Source organism: Manis pentadactyla, chromosome 4 (genome assembly GCF_030020395.1).
Source record: "Manis pentadactyla isolate mManPen7 chromosome 4, mManPen7.hap1, whole genome shotgun sequence".
NCBI lineage: Eukaryota > Metazoa > Chordata > Mammalia > Pholidota > Manidae > Manis > Manis pentadactyla.
Window position 1 is genome coordinate 86,458,616 of NC_080022.1, and position 22,952 is coordinate 86,481,567.

Below are 22,952 nucleotides of genomic sequence, written 5' to 3' on the forward strand. Positions count from 1 at the left end.
CACATATTTACTGAGTACCAACTATTTTTTGAATGAACATATATATGCATATATATATATACACACACACACACACACACACACACACATATATATAAGAAAATCTTAGAACAGTGCCTAGCTATTGTCAGGTACCAGTCACATTTTGTTCCAAAATATTTGGACAAACATCAAGGTCTAATATATATTCTACCATGCAGGAATTTTCTCAAGATCATATTATGGAAAATTTTTAATCCAGTTGTTCTATTCTAACACAGTTATCTGATTTTATTTTCCTGTTCTCTCTTTCTTCGTATTTCTCTCTTAGAGGTAGTTTTAATCATCCAATATAGCGACATACGTTTAATTTATAGCAGTATTAGGTTAAGAGGAAAGGGATAATCTTGCTCTATTTGATGATCAAACTGGAGCTAGAATACTAATTTCAGCTTATCCATCATCAAAATTGGCTGCAGTGGTTAGAGGGTTTCCAACAAAGATATTAGCCTTTAAAAGGTAATGCTGTGTAGGGGATCCACGAAGCCAGAAGGGGGTTAGTCCCTTATAACTCAGATCCATTGGCCCCATTTGCTCTTTTTTTCCTCTCCTGGTTAATGGCAGTAGGCCCATTGGTGGTGCCTCTTTAGGCTCTGCTCCGCCTCAGGTCTCAGCTAGGGTGGCGGAAAGGGTCATTCCAACTGAATGAGCCTTCCAGACTACTGCGTGCGGCCTGAGCCAGAGCTAATCTCGCCTATTTTCAGTGTCAGTGACAGTCATTTCTAGAAGCGGGTTTGTTTGCTTCCCGGATCGGCCTCTCCACTTCCAATCAGGGTCCTTTGCCCCAGTGGACTTTGTCTGTCCTTTTTCATCTGGATACACTCCGCAATCGGACAGCCTCGCAGAGGCCAGCGGCAGGAGTCACTCTGCCCGCCTCGTCCCCTCAGGACACATCTAGCAGGAGGCAGTGCCCCGGGCCTTGACACGACAGTGAAACAGGCACCGAGGACTGCCCGCGGAGCAGTCCAGGTGTCCCGCCTTCAAAACCTAACTGGCAACTGCCAAGCTGGAGCCGTCAAAGCCGAGCCTGGAACGGCGTTTGCCCGGGCCAAGGCGGAAGTCGGAGCATTTGGGAGACGGGACCGCGGGATCCCGGAAACGGCCGGGCCGCAGCAGGCTGGCTGCTGCAAAGGCGGCAGGAGCCGTCGGCGCTGCGCGTCAGGGCTCGCGGGGGACCCGGCTGGCTCCGGAGCCTGGGGCTCCCGGTGGAGCTGAGCCGCGGCCCCGAGCCGGCCGAGCTGCACGGGAGGTGAGCACGGCACGCTCCTGGGGAGCGGTGGGGGCTGGAGGACGGCGGCTGCAGCTCCCGGCCAGGGCGCGAGAGGCTGCTGGCGTGGCCCGAGCGGGAGGTGTGCGGGCATGAGGTCCGTCTTAGTGAGGGGAACGGTGTCGAAGACCTTAAGTACGAGCGAAGTAGGGGTGGGAGAGGTTTGAAGTGACACGTTGAACTCCGAGGGACGACGTGTGGAGTGTGCTGAGTGGAGGAGGAAGGGCCCGCGGAAAGGGGTGTGTGCCTCAGAGCCTGGGGCGTGCGGAGCGAGGGGGCGGGTGGGCCCGCTCCCGGCTGGCGGTCATTCCTTCAGTGAGAGTCCGCCGAGGTCCCGCTCCGTGTGTCACCCAGTGTTCGCGCCGATCCGCCAGACCAGGACCCTGCATTCGAGAAGCCGCAGGGACTTCACGAAATGAAAAGTCTCTCCTTGGTAAGGCTAATACGTAAGCAAGTGCGTGTTCCTTTCAGAACAGGTGTGTATGTTGGGTGTGTATGTTAATTAACATATTTATTTAAACCAACGAAACACTTCCCAGGCTCAAATGAATTAATAATATTAAATATAGTAATGAACCTTGCTTAGTAAACTATATTTAATTACGTTAGAGGACCGGATCTTTTGCTATGATCAATTGCATGCAGTATTTGAAAATGGAACCAGAGTGTTTTTTCTCAATCGATATTCAACTTTGATAGTTGAATGAAATTTGATACCGTTTTCCGCTTGGTTCACTTGCTTACTCGTTTGCACCTCTAAACTCAGGTTTTTCCCTTTAAGGAAATGACTACTAAGTTTACATTTCTGGTTCTCACTTTCCCCCCAGATATTGATTCTACTTCTTCAGCATCTGAATTTACTTCTTACCTTTTTCATTTTCACTACTTTGAGCTTAAATGTGGCTCTTCTTTCCTCTTCTTACTTACATTATATTAGTGACTTCCAAACTGGACTTGCTGCCCTCAGCCTGTCCGCATTCCAGTCACAGCTTCCATACTGTTTTTTAGAGCCAGAGTTCTTATGTATTATTTGGTTACTCTTTCCTCAGAAATATTCAGTGACTCTGTTGGCTCCAGAATAAATTTGAAATGATTTAGGGTGACATTCAAAGCCCTTCACAATTTGGAGCTGTCCCTTGCTTCAATCAGACCAATAAGTCCCTTTCATTTAAAAAAAATGACTTTATTCACATATCCTGTCTTTTTAGCTAAATCATAGTAATTACTTTGAAATATAATTTGTGAGTATGCTTTATGCATACCTGCCTTGTTGTTTTTTTTAACTGAAGTATTGTTGATATACAGTCTTATGTTCAATTCAAAAATACAACACAGTCATTCAGCAGTTATCCATATTATTAAATCCTCACCCTCTCTAGTGCAGTTACTATCTATCAACATAGAAAGATGTTACAGAGCATTGACAATATTCTCGATGCTGTACTACGTCCCTGTGATCAACGTACACTGTAATTGGGAATTATTGTGCCTCTTTATCCCCTTCACCCTTCCCCTCACACACCCCAACCTCTCACCCTTGGTAACCACTAGTAACTTCTCCGTATCTATGAGTCTACTGCTATTTTGTTCCTTCTGTTTTGCTTTGTTTTTGTATCCCACAGATAAGTGAAATCATATGGTATTTGTCTTTTCCCACCTGGCTTATTTCACTGAGCATACCTGTCTTGGTTTATGCTTACATCCTTTCTTCCTACAAGAAAGGCCTTCCTTACCATTTTTTGTAGAAAGTCTACTTAGTCTTTAACACCTTAAATACCACCCTCTTTTAAAAAAAAGTTTTTTATTTGAGATATGATTGACATATAACATTGTATTAGTTTCAGATGTACAATATAGTGATTTGGTATTTGTATATATTCCAAAATGATCTCAGTAAGTTGTTAAACACACCCATTGCCACACAGTTACAATTATTTTTTTATGTGATAAGAACTTTTAAGATCTGCTTTCTTAGCAACTTAGAAATATACATAACAATATTTTTAAACATAGTTACCATACTGTTCAGTATTTTTAGGACTTACTTATTTTATAACTGGAAATTGCCACTTCCTTCTTTGAAAAAGCTTTCTGAAGCCTACCATTATATTGAACATTATTTTTTCTTGTGTGCTAGGCTTTATAATTTTATAATACTTGCTAAATTTGTATTTTACTATAGTTATTTGAGAAATTTTTCTGTACTACCTCAGAGATTTATTACTAGGATCAAATGAAGTACTATAACATGGAATAGAAAAAGCACTTTCAAGTATAAAATTGTTACGAAAAATCTGAAATAAGGTTACACTACTACGTAAGTTATCCTTATCTCCAGGATCACTAGAGATTTCTCTAAAGTTTACATCAAGTTGTCCAACTTCAACTTGAAGGGCTTTGGGAAAAAGGCAGTTTTTGTTTTTAGTGATTCCAAGTCAGAAGGGTAGGAGAAAATTGGAGATGCTAGTTTGTAGAGCCATAGCCAGATATTGGAAAAAACTAGAAGAATTCAGGATCCAGTCCAGTTTACAGGTATATAACAAAACTTCAAAGTCAATGAACAGCACCAGAATCTGATATCCACCAAAGTATGCTACTGACATGTAATTTTTCTCTCTGCAGTCATCTCCATTTTTACCAGAGATAATCACAGTAAGACTGTTTTGTCTAGTCTCATTAAACTTGACCTGATTATTAATATAATTGCAGGAAGAATAGCAACTGACCATATAGGCTCTTTTTAAGTCTGGAATTTTTTGCTGGAATTTTTCAGAAGGAATTTCTGATTGGACTTTTAAAAAGTTCTCAAGGCTGGGAAGCTTCTCAACAACTTGCCATCAGATTTCTTCTGCAATAACTACAGATTTGAGTGATTCCTCTCTTCTCCTCTTTTTGAGTTCCCCAAGAAATCCTGAGGTTCTTGGGTCTGCCAGGAAGTGACCTTCCTTGCTCACCTGTTTTCTTCTTATGGCTTTGTTTTCTTCTTATGGCTGAATAATATTCCATTGTGTACCCTGAAAGCAAAATAGTAGGTAGTTTTTTTGAAGGGCCTTTGTTGGCTCTATAAAGTTACCTTAGTTCCTGAAAGCTGACTAGTAACATCCTTTGCAAATGTGGCATTCCAGTGAAAGCTTTGGCAATATAGCCAATGTGTCCAGTCGTGTTCTTTTACAAGGAGAACAGATTCCTTTTAAACTTATGCAAATAACTATTAACATTGAAGTAAGAATACTCACTAAGAGTTTCTGAATTCTGAAAAGATGAGGTCAGAAAAAAAATGTTTCAATTCTGTTTACAAATGTATACTTTGCCAAATTGCCATAAGTTACAGAAAGCTTAAGAGAAAAGGTTTCCTTAAATCTGTTAAGCAAAATGTTTAAGAACCAGTAATATTTCAAACAAAACCTCACATAAGAATTATAATCACTCTCATCAGTTTATTTAGCCTCATGAAAATAATTCTTGTTTTGTTTGATCCTGAGTTAGTAGTTTTATGAATACATCAGTTTTTTCCATGGAGTTCTGCAAATTTTTCCAGTTCAGTGGTATGATTTTAAAGTTATTAGAAATCTGTATTCTAGAATACTTGTAAGACTCCTTGTCATGAACTTTTTTTTATGATATCATTGATATACAATCTTATGCTGAGATTTCACATGAGCAACATTGTGATTACTACATTCCCCCTATTATCAAGTCCCAAACACATACCCCATAACAGTCACTGTCCATCAGCAGAGTAAGCTTCTCTGTGCTATACTTCCTTCCCCATACCCCACCTATATTATGTGTGCTAATCATAATGCCCTTAATCTTCTTACCCTACCCTTCCCACCCACCCACCCAGTCCCTTTCCCTTTGGTAATTGTTAGCCCATTCTTGGGTTCTGTGAGTCTGCTGCTGTTTTGTTCCTTCAGTTTTTGCTTTGTTGTTATATTCCACAGATGAGTGAAATCATTTGGTACTTGTTTTTCTCTCCCTGGTTTATTTCACTGAGCATAATACCCTCTAGCTCCATCCATGTTGTTGCAAATGGTAGGATTTGTTTTCTTCTTATGGCTGAATAATATTCCATTGTGTATATGTACCACATTTACTTTATCCATTCATCTGCTGATGGACACTTAGGTTGCTTCCATTTCTTGGCTATTGTTAATAGTGCTGCAATAAACATAGGGGTGCGTATGTCTTTTTGAATCTGAGAAGTTGTATTTTTAGGGTAAATTCCTAGGAGTGGAATTCCTGGGTCAAGTGGTATTTGTATGTTGAGCTTTTTGAGGAACCTCCATACTGCCCTCCACAATGGTTGAACTAATTTACATTTCCACCAGCAGTGTAGGAGGGTTCCAACATTTGTTGTTGTTTGTCTTTTGGATGGCGGTGATCCTTACTGGTGTGAGGTGATATCTCATTGTGGTTTTAATTTGCATTTCTCTGATGACTAGCCATGTAGAGCGCCTTTTCACATGCCTGTTGGCCATCTGAATTTCTTCTTTGGAGAAATGTCTGTTCATATCCTCTGCCCATTTTTTAATCGGGTTATTTGCTTTTTGAATGTTGAGGCATGTGTGCTCTTTATATATTTTGGATGTCCACCCCTTTTCGGATATGTCATTTATAAATATATTCTCCCATACTGTAAGATGCCTTTTTGTTCTGCTGATGGTGTCCTTTGCTGTACAGAACTTTTAGTTTCATATAGTCCCACTTGTACATTTATGCTTTTGTTTCCCTTACCTGAGGAGATATGTTCATGAAAAGTTTGCTCATGTTTATATTCAAGAGATTTTTGCCTATGTTTTCTTCTAAGAATTTTATGGTTTCCTGAATTACATTCAGGTCTTTGATCTTTTTTGAGTTTATTTTTGTATATGGAGTTAGACAATAATCCAGTTTCATTCTCTTACATGTAGCTGTCCAGTTTTGCTAACACCAGCTGTTGAAGAGGCTGTCATTTCCCCATTGTATATCCATGGCTCCTTTATCATATATTAATTGGCCGTATATGTGTGCATTTATATCTGGGCTCTCTATTTTGTTCCATTGATCTATGAGTCTGTTCTTGTGCCAGTACCAAATTGTCTTGATTACTGTGGCTTTGTAGTAGAGCTCAAAGATGGGGAGCTTAATCCCCCCCATTTTATTCTTCCTTCTCAGGATTGCTTTGGCTATTCGGAGTCTTTTGTGGTTCCAAATGAATTTTAGAACTATTTGTTCCAATTTGTTGAAGAGTGCTGTCGGTATTTTTGATAGGGATTGTATTGAATCTGTAGATTGCTTTAGGCAGGATGGCCATTTTGACAATATTAATTGTTCCTGTCCAAGAGCATGGGATGATTTCCATTTATTAGTGTTGTCTTCAACTTCTCTCAAGAGTGTCTTGTAGTTTTCAGGGTATAGGTCTTTCACTTCCTTGGTTAGGTTTATTCCTAGGTATTTTATTCTTTTTGATGCAATTGTGAATGGAATTGTTTTCCTGATTTCTCTTTCTGTTAGTTCATCATTAGTGTATAGGAATGCAACAGATTTCTTTGTATTAATTTGGCATCCTGCAACTTTTGCTGAATTCAGTTATTAGTTCTACTCGTTTTGGCGTGGATTCTGTAGGGCTTTTTCCCGTACAATATCATGTCGTCTACCAACAGTGACAGTTTAACTTCTTTACCAATCTGGATGCTTTTTATTTCTTTGTGTTGTCTGATTTCCATGGCTAGGACCTCCAGTACTATGTTGAATAAAAGTGGGGAGAGTGGGTATCCTTGTCTTATTCCCAGCCTTGGAGGAAAAGCTTTCAGCTTTTCACTGTTAAGTATGATGTTGGCTGTGGGTTTATCATATATTGCCTTTATTATGTTGAGATACTTGCCCTTTATACCCATTTTGTTGAGAGTTTTTATCATGAATGGGTGTTGAATTTTGTCAAATGCTTTTTCAGCATTTATGTAGATGATCATGTGATTTTTGTCCTTCTTTTTATTGATATAGTGGATGATGTTGATGGATTTTTAAATGTTGTACCATCCTTGCATCCCTGTGATGAATCCCACTTGATCATGGTGTATGATCGTCTTGATGTATTTTTGAATTCGGTTTGATAATATTTCATTGAGGATTTTTGCATCTATGTTCATCAGGGTTATTGGTCTGTAGTTTTCTTTTTTTGTGCTGTCTTTGCCTGGTTTTGGTATTAGAGTGATATTGACTTTATAGAATGAGTTTGGAAGTATTCCTTCCTCTTCTATTTTTTGGAAAACTTTAAGGAGAAAGGGTATTGTGTCTTCTCTAAATGTCTGATAAAATTCAGTGGCAAAGCCATCTGATCTGGGGGTTTTTTTAATTTAGTTTTTTGATTACTGATTCAATTTCATTGCTGGTAATTGGTTTGTTCAGATTTTCTGTTTCTTCCTGGATCCGTCTTGGAAGGTTGTATTTTACTAGAAAGTTGTCCATTTCTTCTAGGTTATCTGCCATGAACTTTTTGAAGACAAGAATTTTGGATCATAGCTGCTTGTAAAAGCTTTTGGAACAGCATCAGAGTAAAAGACTATCTGTAAATGACAAAAGACTTTAACTGTAAATGACAAAAGACTTTAAATTGGCCATTGTTAAAGAACTCATGAGAGTTCATTCTAATAGAGTTGACAAGGTAATTTGGTTATTCCTGTGACACACAACATGTTAAGATGATAACTAGAATTATGACATAATATTATACCAGGGTATAACAGAATTTAGGAATTTTATATTATTTCTGGAACACTTACATTAATAACATACTCTTACAAATGTAAACTAAAAAGGTTAAATATCAGTTCTTATTTAGCAGTGCTTCCTATATAATTTATAAAATAAGACTAATTAGTTTAATATCTCTTTATAAGGAGAGAGATCCAGTCTTTTGTGATATTCCAGGGGTCCTCTGGAAAATCTCAGTCCAAGGTCAAAAAAGACTTTATTTAGAATTTGATTTAGGGAAAGTTGTCAAAAATATAAAAATGTTTCAAAACATCTGATTAAATAGGGTCATAGATCATTGTGAGACAATACTTAATTATCCATTTAACCAAAGTAACAAAAACTTTGAAGGTAAACACTGAAAGTTACATACCTATTTAAAAAAAAAAAACTTAGCTCCTTTAATGGAAAAGACTGTTGTTTACTCTTTTTACTCTTAAGTAATGAGACATCTGACAAAGACAAACAGAAGCACAGGAAGTTATTTTGATAAAACACAGATTCTTTGTTTCCTGGGCAGATTACATAAAACAGAAAGAAAAACCTTTCTCAATCTTATGAGTCTCAAGAGCAAATCCATAGTCCCAGAAAACATTGTCCTTTTAGGAGAGAGAAGACTGTTCTATTTTTACATCAATGTGTTTTTGATATTAAGGCTTATTTTTAAAACCCTTATAATAAGTTCATTCAGTTTTAGTCAGCTTGACCACTAAGTTTCTCTTTCTCTCTTCCCAACTTTATGTCTATTTAGTTTTTTCCTTTATTATATTCTTTCTCATTCTGGAACAACCAGTTATTCTCCTTTAGGACAAAATTAATTTTCCCTTAATAAAAACATTTTCCATATCTCATTCCTTTTCATGCCAAAATACATCCTACTTTCTTTGCATACAGAGTTTTTTCCTCTTATTTCTCATTATTTTAATTACATGCATTAATTAGAATTCTTAACTCTTAGAAACATTCATTTCTAGTGAAAGGTAGGAAATAAACAGTTGTGAGCTGTCTGTCACATACCAACACTCTGTAGATTGGCAAATATATGGCTACTTCATTTCTTAATTTATAGAGGTGTATACTTCCTCCTAGTAAGTAGATCATTGTGAGACAATACTTAATTTTTTTCAGTGAGGCACAAGACATGTTTACTAACAAACCCAGATATCTTTAAATGCTCTTAAATATGAGGTCAAAATTAGGTGAATTTATGTTCAATAATTAATGTTTCAGTATTTGGCCTTTTTTGGAATGATCAATATATATTCAATGAATGTCCATCACTTGACTTATCAAAACTCTAAGGGTGTAAGTTACCGAAGAGATTTGAGAAATTATTTTTAAGCAGACATATTATAAAAATAGTCATTGTTGAAAGTTCATTTATAAACTTTTATATTTATTTAATTTACTTGTTTTAAACAAATATGTTTAGATTATTCATGAAAATCTCATGAAACATTAAACAGATATCTATCTTAAGTTGTTTTTCTCTGACAAATTTTATAACATAGAGATAATATGAGTTTCTTTGACTTGTAAACCCAGGTAGAAAAAGTTGTATGTCTTCATTATATTTAATGTTGACAACTCAGGAGATACAGCTATTTTTTGTTTGGCTGGGGGTTTTTTGTCCGTAATTTTGGCTTGTTTTGTTTTTTGATTTTTGTTTTTTTTTAACTAAACCAACAACATTCTTAATTACAAGGATTACCCAAGTCACATGAACTAAAAAACATTTGGTTTAGTGTCTTTATTTCTCTGAGAGAATATATAACTATGATAGCACTTTTTTAAGTTAATTAAATTGAGCTCTTTCACAAAGTTTTGCAATACCATCTGGAGGTGGAAAAATGTCACACATTTATAACATACACAAATGTACAGGCAAGCACAAATAGAGATCTTATATCTTTCCTTTTAAAATTTTAGCCATGTGTCAGGTACAGTAATACAAAACTCACTATTTTATAAAAGAACAGTTTGATCCAAATTGTGTTTCTGGCAGATTGGAATAAGATAAGATTACCTGTACAGATGGCTTAAGCTTTTGCTGTTTACATTTTAGTATTGTGGAGGCTTTCAACATTATTCATTTGCCTATTTTCCAAATAGCTCCCTTTCCCTTTTTACCTCAGATAGTTGTGTCTGGATAGTTGTCCCTGAATCCCTTAGAAGTCCCTGATAGGAAGCCTAAAATTCAAGTGATTGTAGGAGTCTAAAGTTCCAGTGACGAGCTAAAGTAAGAAGAGAAAAGTCTGGTGGGGGTAGACAGAGGGATGACGGAGGTAGGAGTTTAAAAGAGGACATATCAAAGGATTCAAAGGAACTAAATGGAAGATTGAAGGTGATAAAAGGAGGAAGGAGAAGAGGCAATGGGAAACAAGAGGTCTTAGGGGAGCCAGTGTGGAGAGACCTTGTTTCCCAAAGAAGCCAATAAAGTTCCAAATTATCTTCACCAAAATGGTGCCAACAGGGAGAAGGTGGACAGAGTTGGCAGAGCAGATAGTCAACAAAGGTTTGAGAAGAGAATTTCAATCAACAAAGAAATCCCCATGGGAGGAAGAAGATGAAATAGAAAGGCTTTAAAAAAACAGCTTCCATTACCCTCTGAATATCAGCTTCCAATTAGACTAAGTTGAACATTAAGGCTCTTGAAAAAAAAAAAAACCTTTCAAATATCTCACCAGGTTTCAGCTGGGAAAAACAATAAATATTCTTGGCAGTTTTGAACTCCTTTTTTAAAAATTATTTTTTCCTTTCTCTTTCAAACCAAAAGTATACCTAACAAGTGACTCAAAGTCAAAACCAGTAAGACTTGTATGATTTAACCATGATGCAAGAAACATCCCCAAAGAGGGTACAAAAGATATAGCCCTCCCAAGATCCAGTACCATTCCCAAAGATAGCTGAAAGACATCTTCATAACTATCCTATGACACACATACTATTTTTATCCCCATTTTATAGATAAGTGAAAGGAGGAACAGAGAGGGTAAGGAATTTGCCCTAGTTATCAAGGAGTGGAGAAAGATTGTGAAGTTAGGCAATCTGAATCGAGAGGCATATTCTCATATACTATGCTAACTGACTCTAAAACTTAGGTTTAAACACTTAGGCTTTACTGCAAGAACCACACAAGACTTACTGCAAGAACCCATGGGCCATGAATTGGTAGCTTTTGAAGCCAGAGAAATCTTGCTTCCTATCTGAGCTCTGACATGTTATGCAAGGCAAATTATATACTTAAAATCTGACAACCTCAGTTTTTAAACCTGTAAAACAAGTCATACCTCCTTTTACAGATTAAATGAGATTTAAGTGAGATGATTCCTGTAAAGCACCTAGCACAATGTCTGAAATGCCATAACTGCTCAGTAAATATTCACTTATTAATTTAAGTTCTCCTCATGAAGTTACAATTATTAGAAAACATTTAATGAGAACCACAGTCAGCATGCATCCAATGTTTTCCAAAAAAATCCAAGAAGAATGAGTGAATTAAATTTACTTATTCTTTATTTACTTATTCTTTTATAAATCCAACATAGAGTAAATACCTAATATGTGACAGGTACTCATAAGGAGATGCAGGAAATACAATGATGAATAAAAGAAGGAAATGCATATATGTCAACAAATTAATTTGATAAAACTTATGAGTGGTATTATAAAAGATATGTGCAAAACTGCATGGGAATATAGTAGAGGGAAGACTACAGTTTTCTTGGAAGACTTAGGAAAACTCAGAGTAGACTTGTATTTCTTGAGGCCTGTAAAGTATGTAGAAATTCTACAAGTAAAGAAGAGGAAAGTATTTTTTAAAAAGAGGGATATTTGTTCAAAGTATGCATGAACAATACATATTTGAGACAAGTAATAGTTTATGGCAGGAAATTTAGGTAGGGGCCAGAATCTGAAGGACTGTTTGATGTTAAGGAGTTTGTGCTGTATCTTCTATTTGGTAGGAAGTCAGTTAACATTTTACAAACAGGAAAGAAATGTGATCAGAAACACATTATATGAAATTATATGCTGTATAGTAGATAGAGTTGTGAGAGTCTAAAGGCTGTCCCCATCAGTTAGGAGGTGGAGAGATACAAGACTTAAACGGTAAATACGAAACAGGCAAAATTGAAATGTATTGATATTCTGTGTAGTTTATAAACCCACAGTGTATATAAACTCCGAAAACTGGAGGTTTACCTGGGAATGGTACAATTTCATGCTTAGAAAAGGTGGAGTTAAAAAAAAAAACAGTACATAGCATTTGAATTCTAACAATGGAATTTTGTCCTTAGGGGATGGTGGTAATATTCCATTTATTATCCACACATGATTAATAGCTAGGATTTTTTTTTAATCCTTGAAAGTTTGCATTCCACAAATCCATAAATATCAGCTTATTTTATATGTTCTATTTATTAAGTTTCAGCTAAATTATTTTCACTAATAACACATTTTTCTGAAATTTTTACTATTTGTGTATATACTACAAAGAAAAACATTTTAAGGACTCTCACCTTTGAAGTTTATCCTCGGGCTGAATTAAATAAATAGCTAAACATTATTCTTGATTACTCTTGTACATTTTAATATATAAACATTTGAAAAATAGATAGAAAACACTGGAACCTTGTTATTAATGTTAATGCCTGGTGAGCAACACTATCTTATAGCGTGACTATATTATTTGTGACTTCCTGCATATAGATACATATGTTTCAGATGGCATATTTTAACACATGGAGTATACCTGAAATTGCACAGTCTTTAAAGGAGTCAATTTGAGAATAGTCCAGTATGGACAGAGCACTTATAATAGCGAATTATTTTCTACTTTATAAACTTTAAACCTGATTATCTGCTATTAATATTTCAAATTATAACAGCAAAGACACTAATAAAAATAGTGACAATCTGTACTTTCTCTTGCCTTTTATGCCCTTTAAAATAGCACAGGAATTGATGTTACCCATCAGCAGTAGCAGAAGGATCACTTTGTGACATGGATCAAGTCCTTACAAAACTAAACTAGCCATTTAGTTTTGTGAATCATGTGGATGGGCTTTGGACCTGCCATGACAGAAGATTACTAGAGTAATGCCTCATCTATTTGGAATCCTTGATTTGTTACTGAGTCTGGCATTTATTTTTATTTTTTTATTATTTATTTATTTATTTTATTTTATTTATTTATTTTTTCCTGGATAATTATTTTTTATTGAAGGGTAGTTGACACACAGTATTACATTAGTTTCAGGTGTACAACACAGTGATTCAACATTTATATACATGATAATTCTAGGTACCAGCTATCACCATACCAAGTTGTTACAATATTTTGACTGTATTCCTTATGGCATTTATTTTTACAAGTATTTATTGAGCACATACTATGTGCCAGGAACTGTTCTATATGCTCTTGAATATAACCCAGTTTTCCTGGTAATTTATTAATCCTTTTCAGTACTGAAAACTTAAAATTTAATCAGTATCACTGGTCTGATAGTGACAACAGGACTAAGCTCCCTCTGGAGGCTCCAGGAGAGAATCCATTCCTTTCTTCCAGCCTCTGGTGGTTGCAAACATTACTTGGTTTGTTGCCAAACACTAAAGTCATCACGGCCAGCATCTTCAGCTCTCTCTCTGTTCCACCTTCACATTGCCTCTCTTGAGTAATTGTATTCTCCTCTTTTGTTTGTCTTTATAAGGATGTTTGTGTTGGCATTTAGGGTTCTCTTAGCTAATCCAGGATAATCATCCGACCTCAAAAACCTTAATTTCATCTGCAAAATGCCCTCTTCCAAATAAAATAATAGCTACAGGTTCTTGAAATTTGAACCTGATGTATTCTGGGGCCGTTATTCAGCCTATTTTAATCCTCAGGCATATCTTGATCTCTGGTCACATGCTAGGGCATAGAGATTATAAAAATACATAGAATATAGGATCCTGAGATTCTGTAAAGTTGTAAACTCGATTTGCTTCTTATTTTAGCCTACAACAGGATCAGATTTTTAGATTTGGTTTTCAGAAAAGTTGATTTTGTAGCTAAAGGAAATAAGTTGTTTTAGGACAGTCATAGAAGCTTTCTGATTTCTTACCTTTGGCTGTGAATTTGGACCACAAGTCCATTATTTCCTTTCTCCAAGTTTACTAATGGGCATAGAAGCAAGCAGTGGACACCATTATATACCTATTTCCAGTAAAATGAGGTAGCAACTACTTGATCACCAAAGCCTTACCTTGACTAGTTTACAGGTGATATTTAAGTAGATTTTGCCTTGGTATAGTAAACTAGTATCTCCTTTACCACTGGTAGTAGGTCATTAATGGCCTTAAATCCAGTCAGATTAGAAAACTGATACCAGATTACTATCATTATGGTTCTTTTACCATGGATCCACACTTGATATCAATAACTGTATCAGTTAAGAGTTCAGTAGAGAAACAGAAACCTTTATTACTATGGACTAGGGCATTTATAATAGGAATAAAACCTTTCACAATTGTGGGAGAAGCAGGGGAAGTAGATGTCAAAGAAGAGAGTGTTAGATGAGTACTGAAAAGTCACTAAGCAGCCCTCCTGAAAGACTGATGTGAGTACACAAAAAAGCTTTCAAAGGAATCTGGGAAGCCAGCCATGTCCTGTAGCCAGAGTAGGATCATGCAGTAGAGCGGATGGAAAAGTTTATGGAAAGTTGTCACCTCTATATAGCTATCTTTCTATGTCCACAGTCAAGAGTCTTGGTGGGGAGCCTGGTCCCACTGTAGGGTCAGCAGTTAGGAAGAAAAGCTAACCTAGAGAAGGGAAGAGTGAGGATAAACTGGAACCTGCCGACACCTCTATTTCTGTTTCACTACACTGAACTCTGGGACTTCTCCAAGAGTAAGGCTCTTGCTTCACTTTTGCCTTCCAGATTTTGTACAGATTTTGTGTTTAGCTAATTCTAACCTGCCATTATACAGAGAAAGGGATTTGGGGAAATGTGTTTGAGTGTAGCCAAGTTGCCATAACATAAGGCATCATAATTTCTCTACTTTTCCTCTTGCACCCTATGTCATAACAGCTTATATACTTGTACTATTTCTTGAATTATTTGAACAATATGCCTTGCATGCTAAGGAAAAGCCCCTAGTAGAAACAGATTATATTTGTCTCATTCATTATTGTGTACCCATTGCTCATCACAGTGCCTGACCATAGTGTGTGTTAAATATTGATGGCAAGTTGTGGAGATTTTGTAGTAGCTGTTTTTCACTTATGCCTCCAATCTCCTTGCTCTTGAACCTTCACTAATGGTTAGTGCCTCTGGCCCCTACCTGGCTGTTACACTAATCTCTGTTCATTATAGAATACCTTCAATTTCTATCTTTAGCTGTAAGTCGTGGGAAATGACCATAGCAGAAAGTGGTAGAGCAGAATAGCACAGGGGTGGGGAAATGGGCGAGTGAGGAAGAGTACATTTTTACGTGGCACCATGCATTCAAAGGGGGATCTTAGAGCACTTATTCGGTCATTGTTTTCCAAATCACTGACATTATGTAAAGAGTACAATAATGCTGAACAATTTTTAATCTAAAAGTTAGAATGCAAATAGGTTTTATATTTGTATAGTTAAAGAAATATTTGAGCACTATTGATTTTATCTGAAGGTAAGAATGGAAACTCTGCAGTCTGTGAAAGAACAGGTTAAAAATTGACAGAACCTTAACTTACATATAGTTACTGTTGTCTTATGTAAGCAGACACCTGGAGGAAGAGAGGGAAGGAGAAACAATGAAAAGTTGTTTAACTTAGAATGAAATAAGAACCAGAAGAGTAGATCTTAGAGTTAGTTGTTAAGTGTTATTGAGCAGGATTGAACTTTTTTAAGCACTTGAAAGTGAACTAATTTAATGGAAATTATTCTATCATACAAAGAAAATTGTATTGTATTGATAGAGTATATTACCTTCGACTCATATTTCTTTTGCTTTTATAAAAAAATGATTTTTTAAAATTTTCCACAGAATTATCATGGATTTCAAGTATGACATATTGTTACTTTGGGGGAATACTGTATCTACTTCTGAGATAGTTTGAAAAGAAGATATATGAGCACCAGTGTCAGAAGTAAAATCTGTTGTTATTTCATCTGTCATTATTTAGTATACAGTTACAGGTTTGCAGTTTTCAAGTTTTGACATCATGGAAGATAATGGACAAAAAATTGCAACTGAGGTCAGCATTCCTGTATGTATTTACTTTTTCTGTTCATTTACTTGGGAAAACCTTAAAAGTTACATTTTTATACCAATAGGTGTTTCTGACCAGATATAATGTGAACTTACATGTTTTTGTATGTACTCTGTTATGTCTGAACCTCTAGTAGATTATTATATTATACTTAGGGAGTATGCTTCAAACTAGTGTTTAGAAAGTGTAAATATAGCTCACTAAAACCTGTTAAGTTTGAAGTTTAGCCTTTTGTTTTGACACTAGAAGGAAAATTGATTTGCAGAGTTCCTTAGTTATTTAGTAGTCTTTAAAAATCTATATAAATTTTATTACAGTTTAAAAACATTCTAATTTAGGACTTTTAGTGACAGGAGACATCAATAAATATATACATTGTCCTAGTAGATATGATGGACTTCATATACAACCTAAAGATTATATATATATTGGTAAGCTATTGGAAAAAAGTCTATAGCCAAACTAATTTTCAGATTTATCTAAATGGACCTATGTATGTCTGAGAAGATGAATAAAAATTATTAGTATAGAGTGTTTTGAATATTTCAGAACTTAGTTAATGCATATCTAATACAATTAATGATGGTATAAACAACTGTTTTCTCATTAATCCTGATTAATTTGGGGGTAGAGTAGCAGTGTACATTAATGGTACATATGCCTTATGTAATGCATATGTTTTTTGTTGAACTATTGTTGAACAATCTTATATTGGTTTCAAATATACAACAGAGTGGTTTGACAGTTACCCACATTATTAAATTCTCACCCCCTCTAGTGCAGTTACTATCTATCATCATAGAAAGATGTTACAGAATTGTTGACTATATTCTCCATGCTGTACTACTATTCCCATGACCAATTTATGAGTGAGAATATTTGTGTAATGCGTATTTTTAAACATTTAAAGCCTGTAAAGTAACAATTGTCTGACAGAGCATTGTAAAGCAAGGATCTTCAGGTGCTACTGTAATGAAAATGATAATAAATCTAACTTTATAAATATTAAGTTTATAAATCAGAGGAAAAATAGTTATTGGAAATAAAGTGCAAGATTTAGTAGAGTGACTAACCAAGCCCTGAAATCCTTGTGCAAAGGACTTTTCCATCTAGTACTAACAGTGGTTGCTGTAGCAAGTCAGTATGACTGTAGTATACATACATACACAAAGATTACAAGTTATTATAATAAAATAATTATACACTAATAATCATATAATAGTTCATTGTATGTTATATATTACTATATATATGCTCACAGTTTATAATTTAAAAATTTAGACAAGTTTTAGGCTAAAAATTGAAATTAGATTAATAGAATTATGTGTGTGTATTAGAACTGAAAGAGATGAGAAATCATATAAAGTATTAGATTTTAGAAAAATAACAATACTTGTGGCTTGCATAATATTTAGGAGATACTTTAGAAAAATGTTATGGAAAATTTTAATCTTTTAAATTTAAATTTTTAAAAGGAGAAGAAAATTATCTTAAATGTTAATGAGGAGAGTGGGTAGATAAAAAGTCCACTCATTTGATGGACATTAGAGTTGTTAGGAACAATGAACTAGGTCTGTATATCAGTATAGATGGAAAAACAGTGTTGAATAAAGTAAGGGAGATGCTGAGTAATATATACAGTTGGTGCCACATATGTATATTTAAAATAATTATGGCATATGGGTATGTCTATATATGTATATAAAATTTTTTTAAGTGGACTGGAGATATATATTCCAAACTCATGATGATCAGTTCCTGTTGGGGAGGAAGAAAGGAATAGAACTTCAAGTTGCTTTACCAATTTACATTCCCACCAACAGTTTTGGAGGGTTCCCTTTTCTCCACATCCTCACCAACCTTGTTTCTTGTCTTTTGGATAGTGGCCATTCTGACTGGTGTGAGGTCTCATTGTGGTTTTGATTTGCATTTCCCTGATGATTAATGATGTGGAGCATCTTTTCATGTGCCTGTTGGCCTTCTATATGTCTTCTTTGGAAAAATGTCTATTTAGGTCCTCTGCCTATATTTTAATTGGGATAACTGTTTTTTTTTTTTTGTATTGAGGCATATGAGTTTTTAAATATATTTTGGATGTTAACCCCCATCAGATATATCATTTACAAATATATTCTCCCATATTATAGGTTTCCTTTTTGTTCTGCTGATGGTGTCCTTTGCTGTACAGAAGCTTTTTAGTTTAATATAGTCCCAGTTTTCATTTTTTATTTTGTTTCCCTAGCCCTGGGAGATGTGTCCAGAAAAAAATTTCTCATGCTTATGTTCAAGAGATTTTTGCCTATGTTTTCTTCTAAGAATTTTACAGTTTCATGTCTTCTATTTAGATCTGTAATCCATTTGAAGTTTACTTTTGTGTTATGGAGTAATCCAGTTTCATTCTCATGCATGTAGTTGTCCAATTTTTCCAAAACCATTTTTTGAAAAGACTGTCTTTTCTCCATTGTATATTCATGGCTCTTTTGTCATATATTAATTGAATATATATGTGTGGGTTTGTTCTGGGCTGTCTATTCTGTTCCACTGATCTGTGCATCTGTTCTTGTGCCAGTACCATAATGTTTGATTATTTTAGCTTTGTAGTATTGCTTAAGTCCAGGAGCATGATCCCCTCAGAGCTTTGTTCCCCTTTCTCAAGATTGCTTTGGCTCTTTGGGGTCTTTTGTGGTTCCATGTAAATTTTAGAATTATCTGCTCTAGTTCATTGAAAAATGCCACTGGTATTTTAATAAGGATTGCATTGAATCTGTAAATTGTGTTGGGCAGGTGGCCATTTTGACAATATTAATTCTTCCTATCTGTGAGCATGGGAAGCATTTCCATTTATTTGTGTCTTCTTTAATTTCTTTCATCAGTGTCTTACAGTTTTCAGAGTATAGGTCTCTCACCTCCTTGGTTAGATTTATTCCTAGGTATTTTATTCTTTTTGGTGCAATTATAAATGGAATTGTTTTTTTGATTTCTCTTTCTGATAGTTTGTTGTTAGTATTGCAACAGATTTCTATATATTGATTTTGTATCCTGTGACTTTGCTGAATCCAGATATTAGTTCTACTAGCTTTTTTGTCGAGTGTTTAGGGTTTTATGTATGTAGTATCATGTCATCTGCAAATAGTGACAGTTTTACCTCTTCCTTACCAATTTGAATGCCTTTTATCTCTTTATCTTGTCTGATTGCCATTGCTAGGACTTCCAGTACTATGTTGAATAAAAGTGATGAGAGTGGACATCTTTGTCTTGTTCCTGATCTTAGAGAAAAAGCTTTCAGCTTTTCACCATTGAGTATAATGTTAGCTGTGAGTTGTATATGGTCTTTATTATATTGAGATATATTCCCTCTGTACCCATTTTGCTAAGAGTTTTATCATGAATGGTTGTTGAATTTTGTCAAATGCTTTCTCAGCATATGTGGAAAATAATCATACGGTTTTTATCCTTCCTTTTTTTAATGTGGTATATGTCATTGATTGATTTATGACTATTGTATTATCCTTCCATTCCTGGAATAAATTCCACTTGGTCATGATGGATGATCCTTTTTATGTATTTTTGAGTTCAGTTTACAAACATTTTGTTGAGGGTTTTTGCCTCCCTGTTTATCAGTGATATTGGTCTCTAATACTCCTTTTTGGTATTGTCTTTGTCTGGTATTGTTATTAAAGTGATGCTGGCCTTTTTGAACGAGGTTGAAAATATTTCCTCTTCTTTTTTTTTTTAGAATACTTTAAGGAGGATGGGTATCCTTTTCTTTAAATGTTTGATAGAATTCACCTGTGAAGCCATCAGGACCTGGAATTTTGTTTGTTGGGAGTTTTTTGATTACCAGTTAAATTTTGTTACTGGTAATTGGTCTGTTCAGATTTTCTGTTTCTTCCTGGTTCAGTTCTGTAAGATTGTACCTTTCTAGGAATTTGTCCATTTATTCTGTATTGTCAAATTTATTGGCATATAATTTTCATAGAATTCTCTTACAATTCTTTGTATTTCTGTGGTGTCAGTTGTAACTTCTTTTTCATTTCTGATTTTGTTGTGTCATACCTTTTTTTCTTTTTTAAGCCTGGCTAGTAATTTGTCTGTTTTGTTTATTTTCATAAAGAACCAGCTCTTGGTTTCACTGATTTTCTTTTTCTATTGTATTCTTATTCTCTATTTCTGCTTTGATCTTTATTTTGTCCCTCTTTATACTAACTTTGGGCTTTATTTGTTCTTTTTCTAGCTCTTTTAGTTGTGAGTTTAGATTGTTTATATTGGACTGTTCTTGTTTCTTGAGTTTGGCCTGTATTGCTACATACTTCCTTCTTAGAACTGCTTTTGCTGCATCCCATATTTTGAACTGTTGTGTTCTGTTTTCATTTGTCCTCATGTATTGTTTGATTTCCTCTTTGATTTGTTCATTGGCCCATTGATTATTTAGAAGCATGTTGTTTAGCCTGAATGTGTTTGTGGGTTATTTTTCGGTTTTCTTCATATAGTTGATTTCTAGTTCATACCACTGTGGTCTCAAAAGCTGTTTGATGCTATTTCAATCTTTTAAAATTTATTGAGGCTCTATTTGAATCCTAATATGTAATCAGTTCTGGACAACATTCAATGTGCACCTGAGAAAAATGTGTATCCTTAACATATATGTATATTAAATCCATCTGGTCTTGTGTGTCATTCAGCACCTCTGTTTCCTTATTTATTTTGTCTGGATAATCTGTCCATTGATGTATGTGGGGTGTTAAAATCCACTTATATGATTGTATCACTATTTCCCCTTTTAGGTCTTTTAGTATTTGTTTTATATATTTAGGTGCATATTTACAATTTTTATATCCTCTTGTTGGACTGAATCCCTTATCATTATGTAATGTCCTTCTTTGTCTTGTTACTTTGTTTTGAAGTCTGCATTGTCTGATATAAGTACTGCTACTGCTTTTTTCTCCCTATTATTTGCATGAAACATCTTTTTTCATTCTTTCACTTTCAGTCTGTGTATGTCTTTGAGTGTGCAAAGAATCCACTGATGGATTCAGGGAGTTTAGTAACCAGGGTCCTTAAAGGAATATGGGAAGTAATTTGTTTACTGGTTTATAAGGGTTTTGACAACAAATCAAATGAAGCTACATTTCTGAAAGAACTTAGCACAGTTTCTTATTGATTATTGATATGTAGGTTGCCTAGATAGGAAATTTTTATGAAATAGAATAATATGGAAACCAGAGGATTGACAACACCTGAAAGGATTAAAGAGGGGGAATTAGGTGGTAAGAGAAAAATGTGGGAAGGACTAAAATTAAGTCTTAAACATGAAATTGTTTAGAGTTTGTTTTCAACTATAATGGGAAAATAGTATAGATTTTAAAGTGAAGAAACAGTTGGTTAATCTTATAAACTGTAGACGTGGAACATATCTTTATTTTGGTATATTGCATATTTGTAGGTTTGCTGTGTATTTATGGTTTGTATTAAGTGAAAATATGTAGTTTTACCTTTATTTTACTCCAAAACCAAGCTATATATTTGTGTAATCTTAGAAATGCTAGTGTTTTGATTTTTTCATTTTTAGTTTATTGTCCCCTTATGCAGAATTGTGAATTAAATTGTAGTTCTTTACAGTTGATCTGGTACACATGATCATTTGTTTGCAATATTTTAATTTTCTACTTTGTACTAGAAAACAACCCAGTTCTTTGCTCCTGTGGTCTTCTTTACTTCTCATACAGAGTGCTTCACTTCTGACACTTCAGGTCAGTTAAGGCAGGTATTCCCCATACCAAGCAATTCTCTGCAACCGGGTGTCCTACAATTTAACTCAATTCTAACACTACTAGGTTAAGGGCTCAGTTCCACAAGACTGCTCCCACCCTACTTCAGACTCCACTCTTAAATAGTAGGTTCCCAGATTACCCACACATCTGTCTGTTCTCACTACAAATTGGAGGTTCCCACCACCCACTCCTAAAGTTCAATTAATTTGCTAAAGCATGTCATAGAACTGAGGGAAACACTTGCACCAGTTTCTTAAAGAATATGGTAACTAATACAGATGAATAGCCTGATGAAGGTGTATGTGGGGTGAAGTCTGGGAGAGTCTTGAGCACAGGAGCTCCTGTCCCCATGGAGTTGGGGTTCATCATCTTCCCAGTGTAGATGTGTTTGACAAGGTGGAAGCTCTCTGAACCCTATACTATTGGGATTTTTAAGGAGGCTTCATCATGTGTGCATGATGGATCATTAGGTCCATTTTCAGCCCTTGTCCCATCTTAAGAGAGTGGGGGGTGGGGTTGAAAATTCCAAGATTCTAATCATGTCTTGTGTTTTCCAATGTTCATCTCTCATCCAGGAATCATCCAGGAGCCCACCCATAGTTGTCTCATTAGAACAAAAGAAACTGCTCTCATCCAGGAAATAACAAGGGTTTAGGAGTCCTGTGTCAGGAACCAGGATCAGAGATTAAATATTAGAACTCTTAGGGCTCTTATCACTGAGAAAATTACAAGGTTTTCAGGAACTCTGTGTCAGAAACCAGGGGTGAAGACAAACATATATTTTTTTCTTATCTCACAGACTTAAAAAAAATTATTAAGAACTGTATTAATAATTAACTGTATTATCAAGGTGAATGTTTATGTTGATGTATGTGCTTGCAAATGGAAAAGCAAAATAGTA

General features: G+C 35.3%; 1 protein-coding gene across 3 annotated transcripts in view; it reads left to right on the forward strand.

Moving 5' to 3' along the window:
* Positions 1 to 858: 858 nt before the first annotated feature.
* SLC35A3 (solute carrier family 35 member A3) overlaps positions 859 to 22,952 on the forward strand; it is a 46,336-nt gene continuing 24,242 nt past the window's right edge. Inside the window, exon 1 of one of the 3 annotated variants that reach the window (XM_036883845.2) lies at positions 859 to 1,288. Coding sequence is in view for 2 of the 3 variants with exons in the window: in XM_036883844.2 (XP_036739739.2) it covers positions 1,722 to 1,739 (18 nt within the window). In the remaining variant the exon portion in view is untranslated. Of the gene's footprint in view, positions 1,289 to 1,586; positions 1,740 to 22,952 lie in introns of those variants that run through there. The other 2 variants (XM_036883844.2, XM_036883843.2) reach the window with 2 other exon arrangements.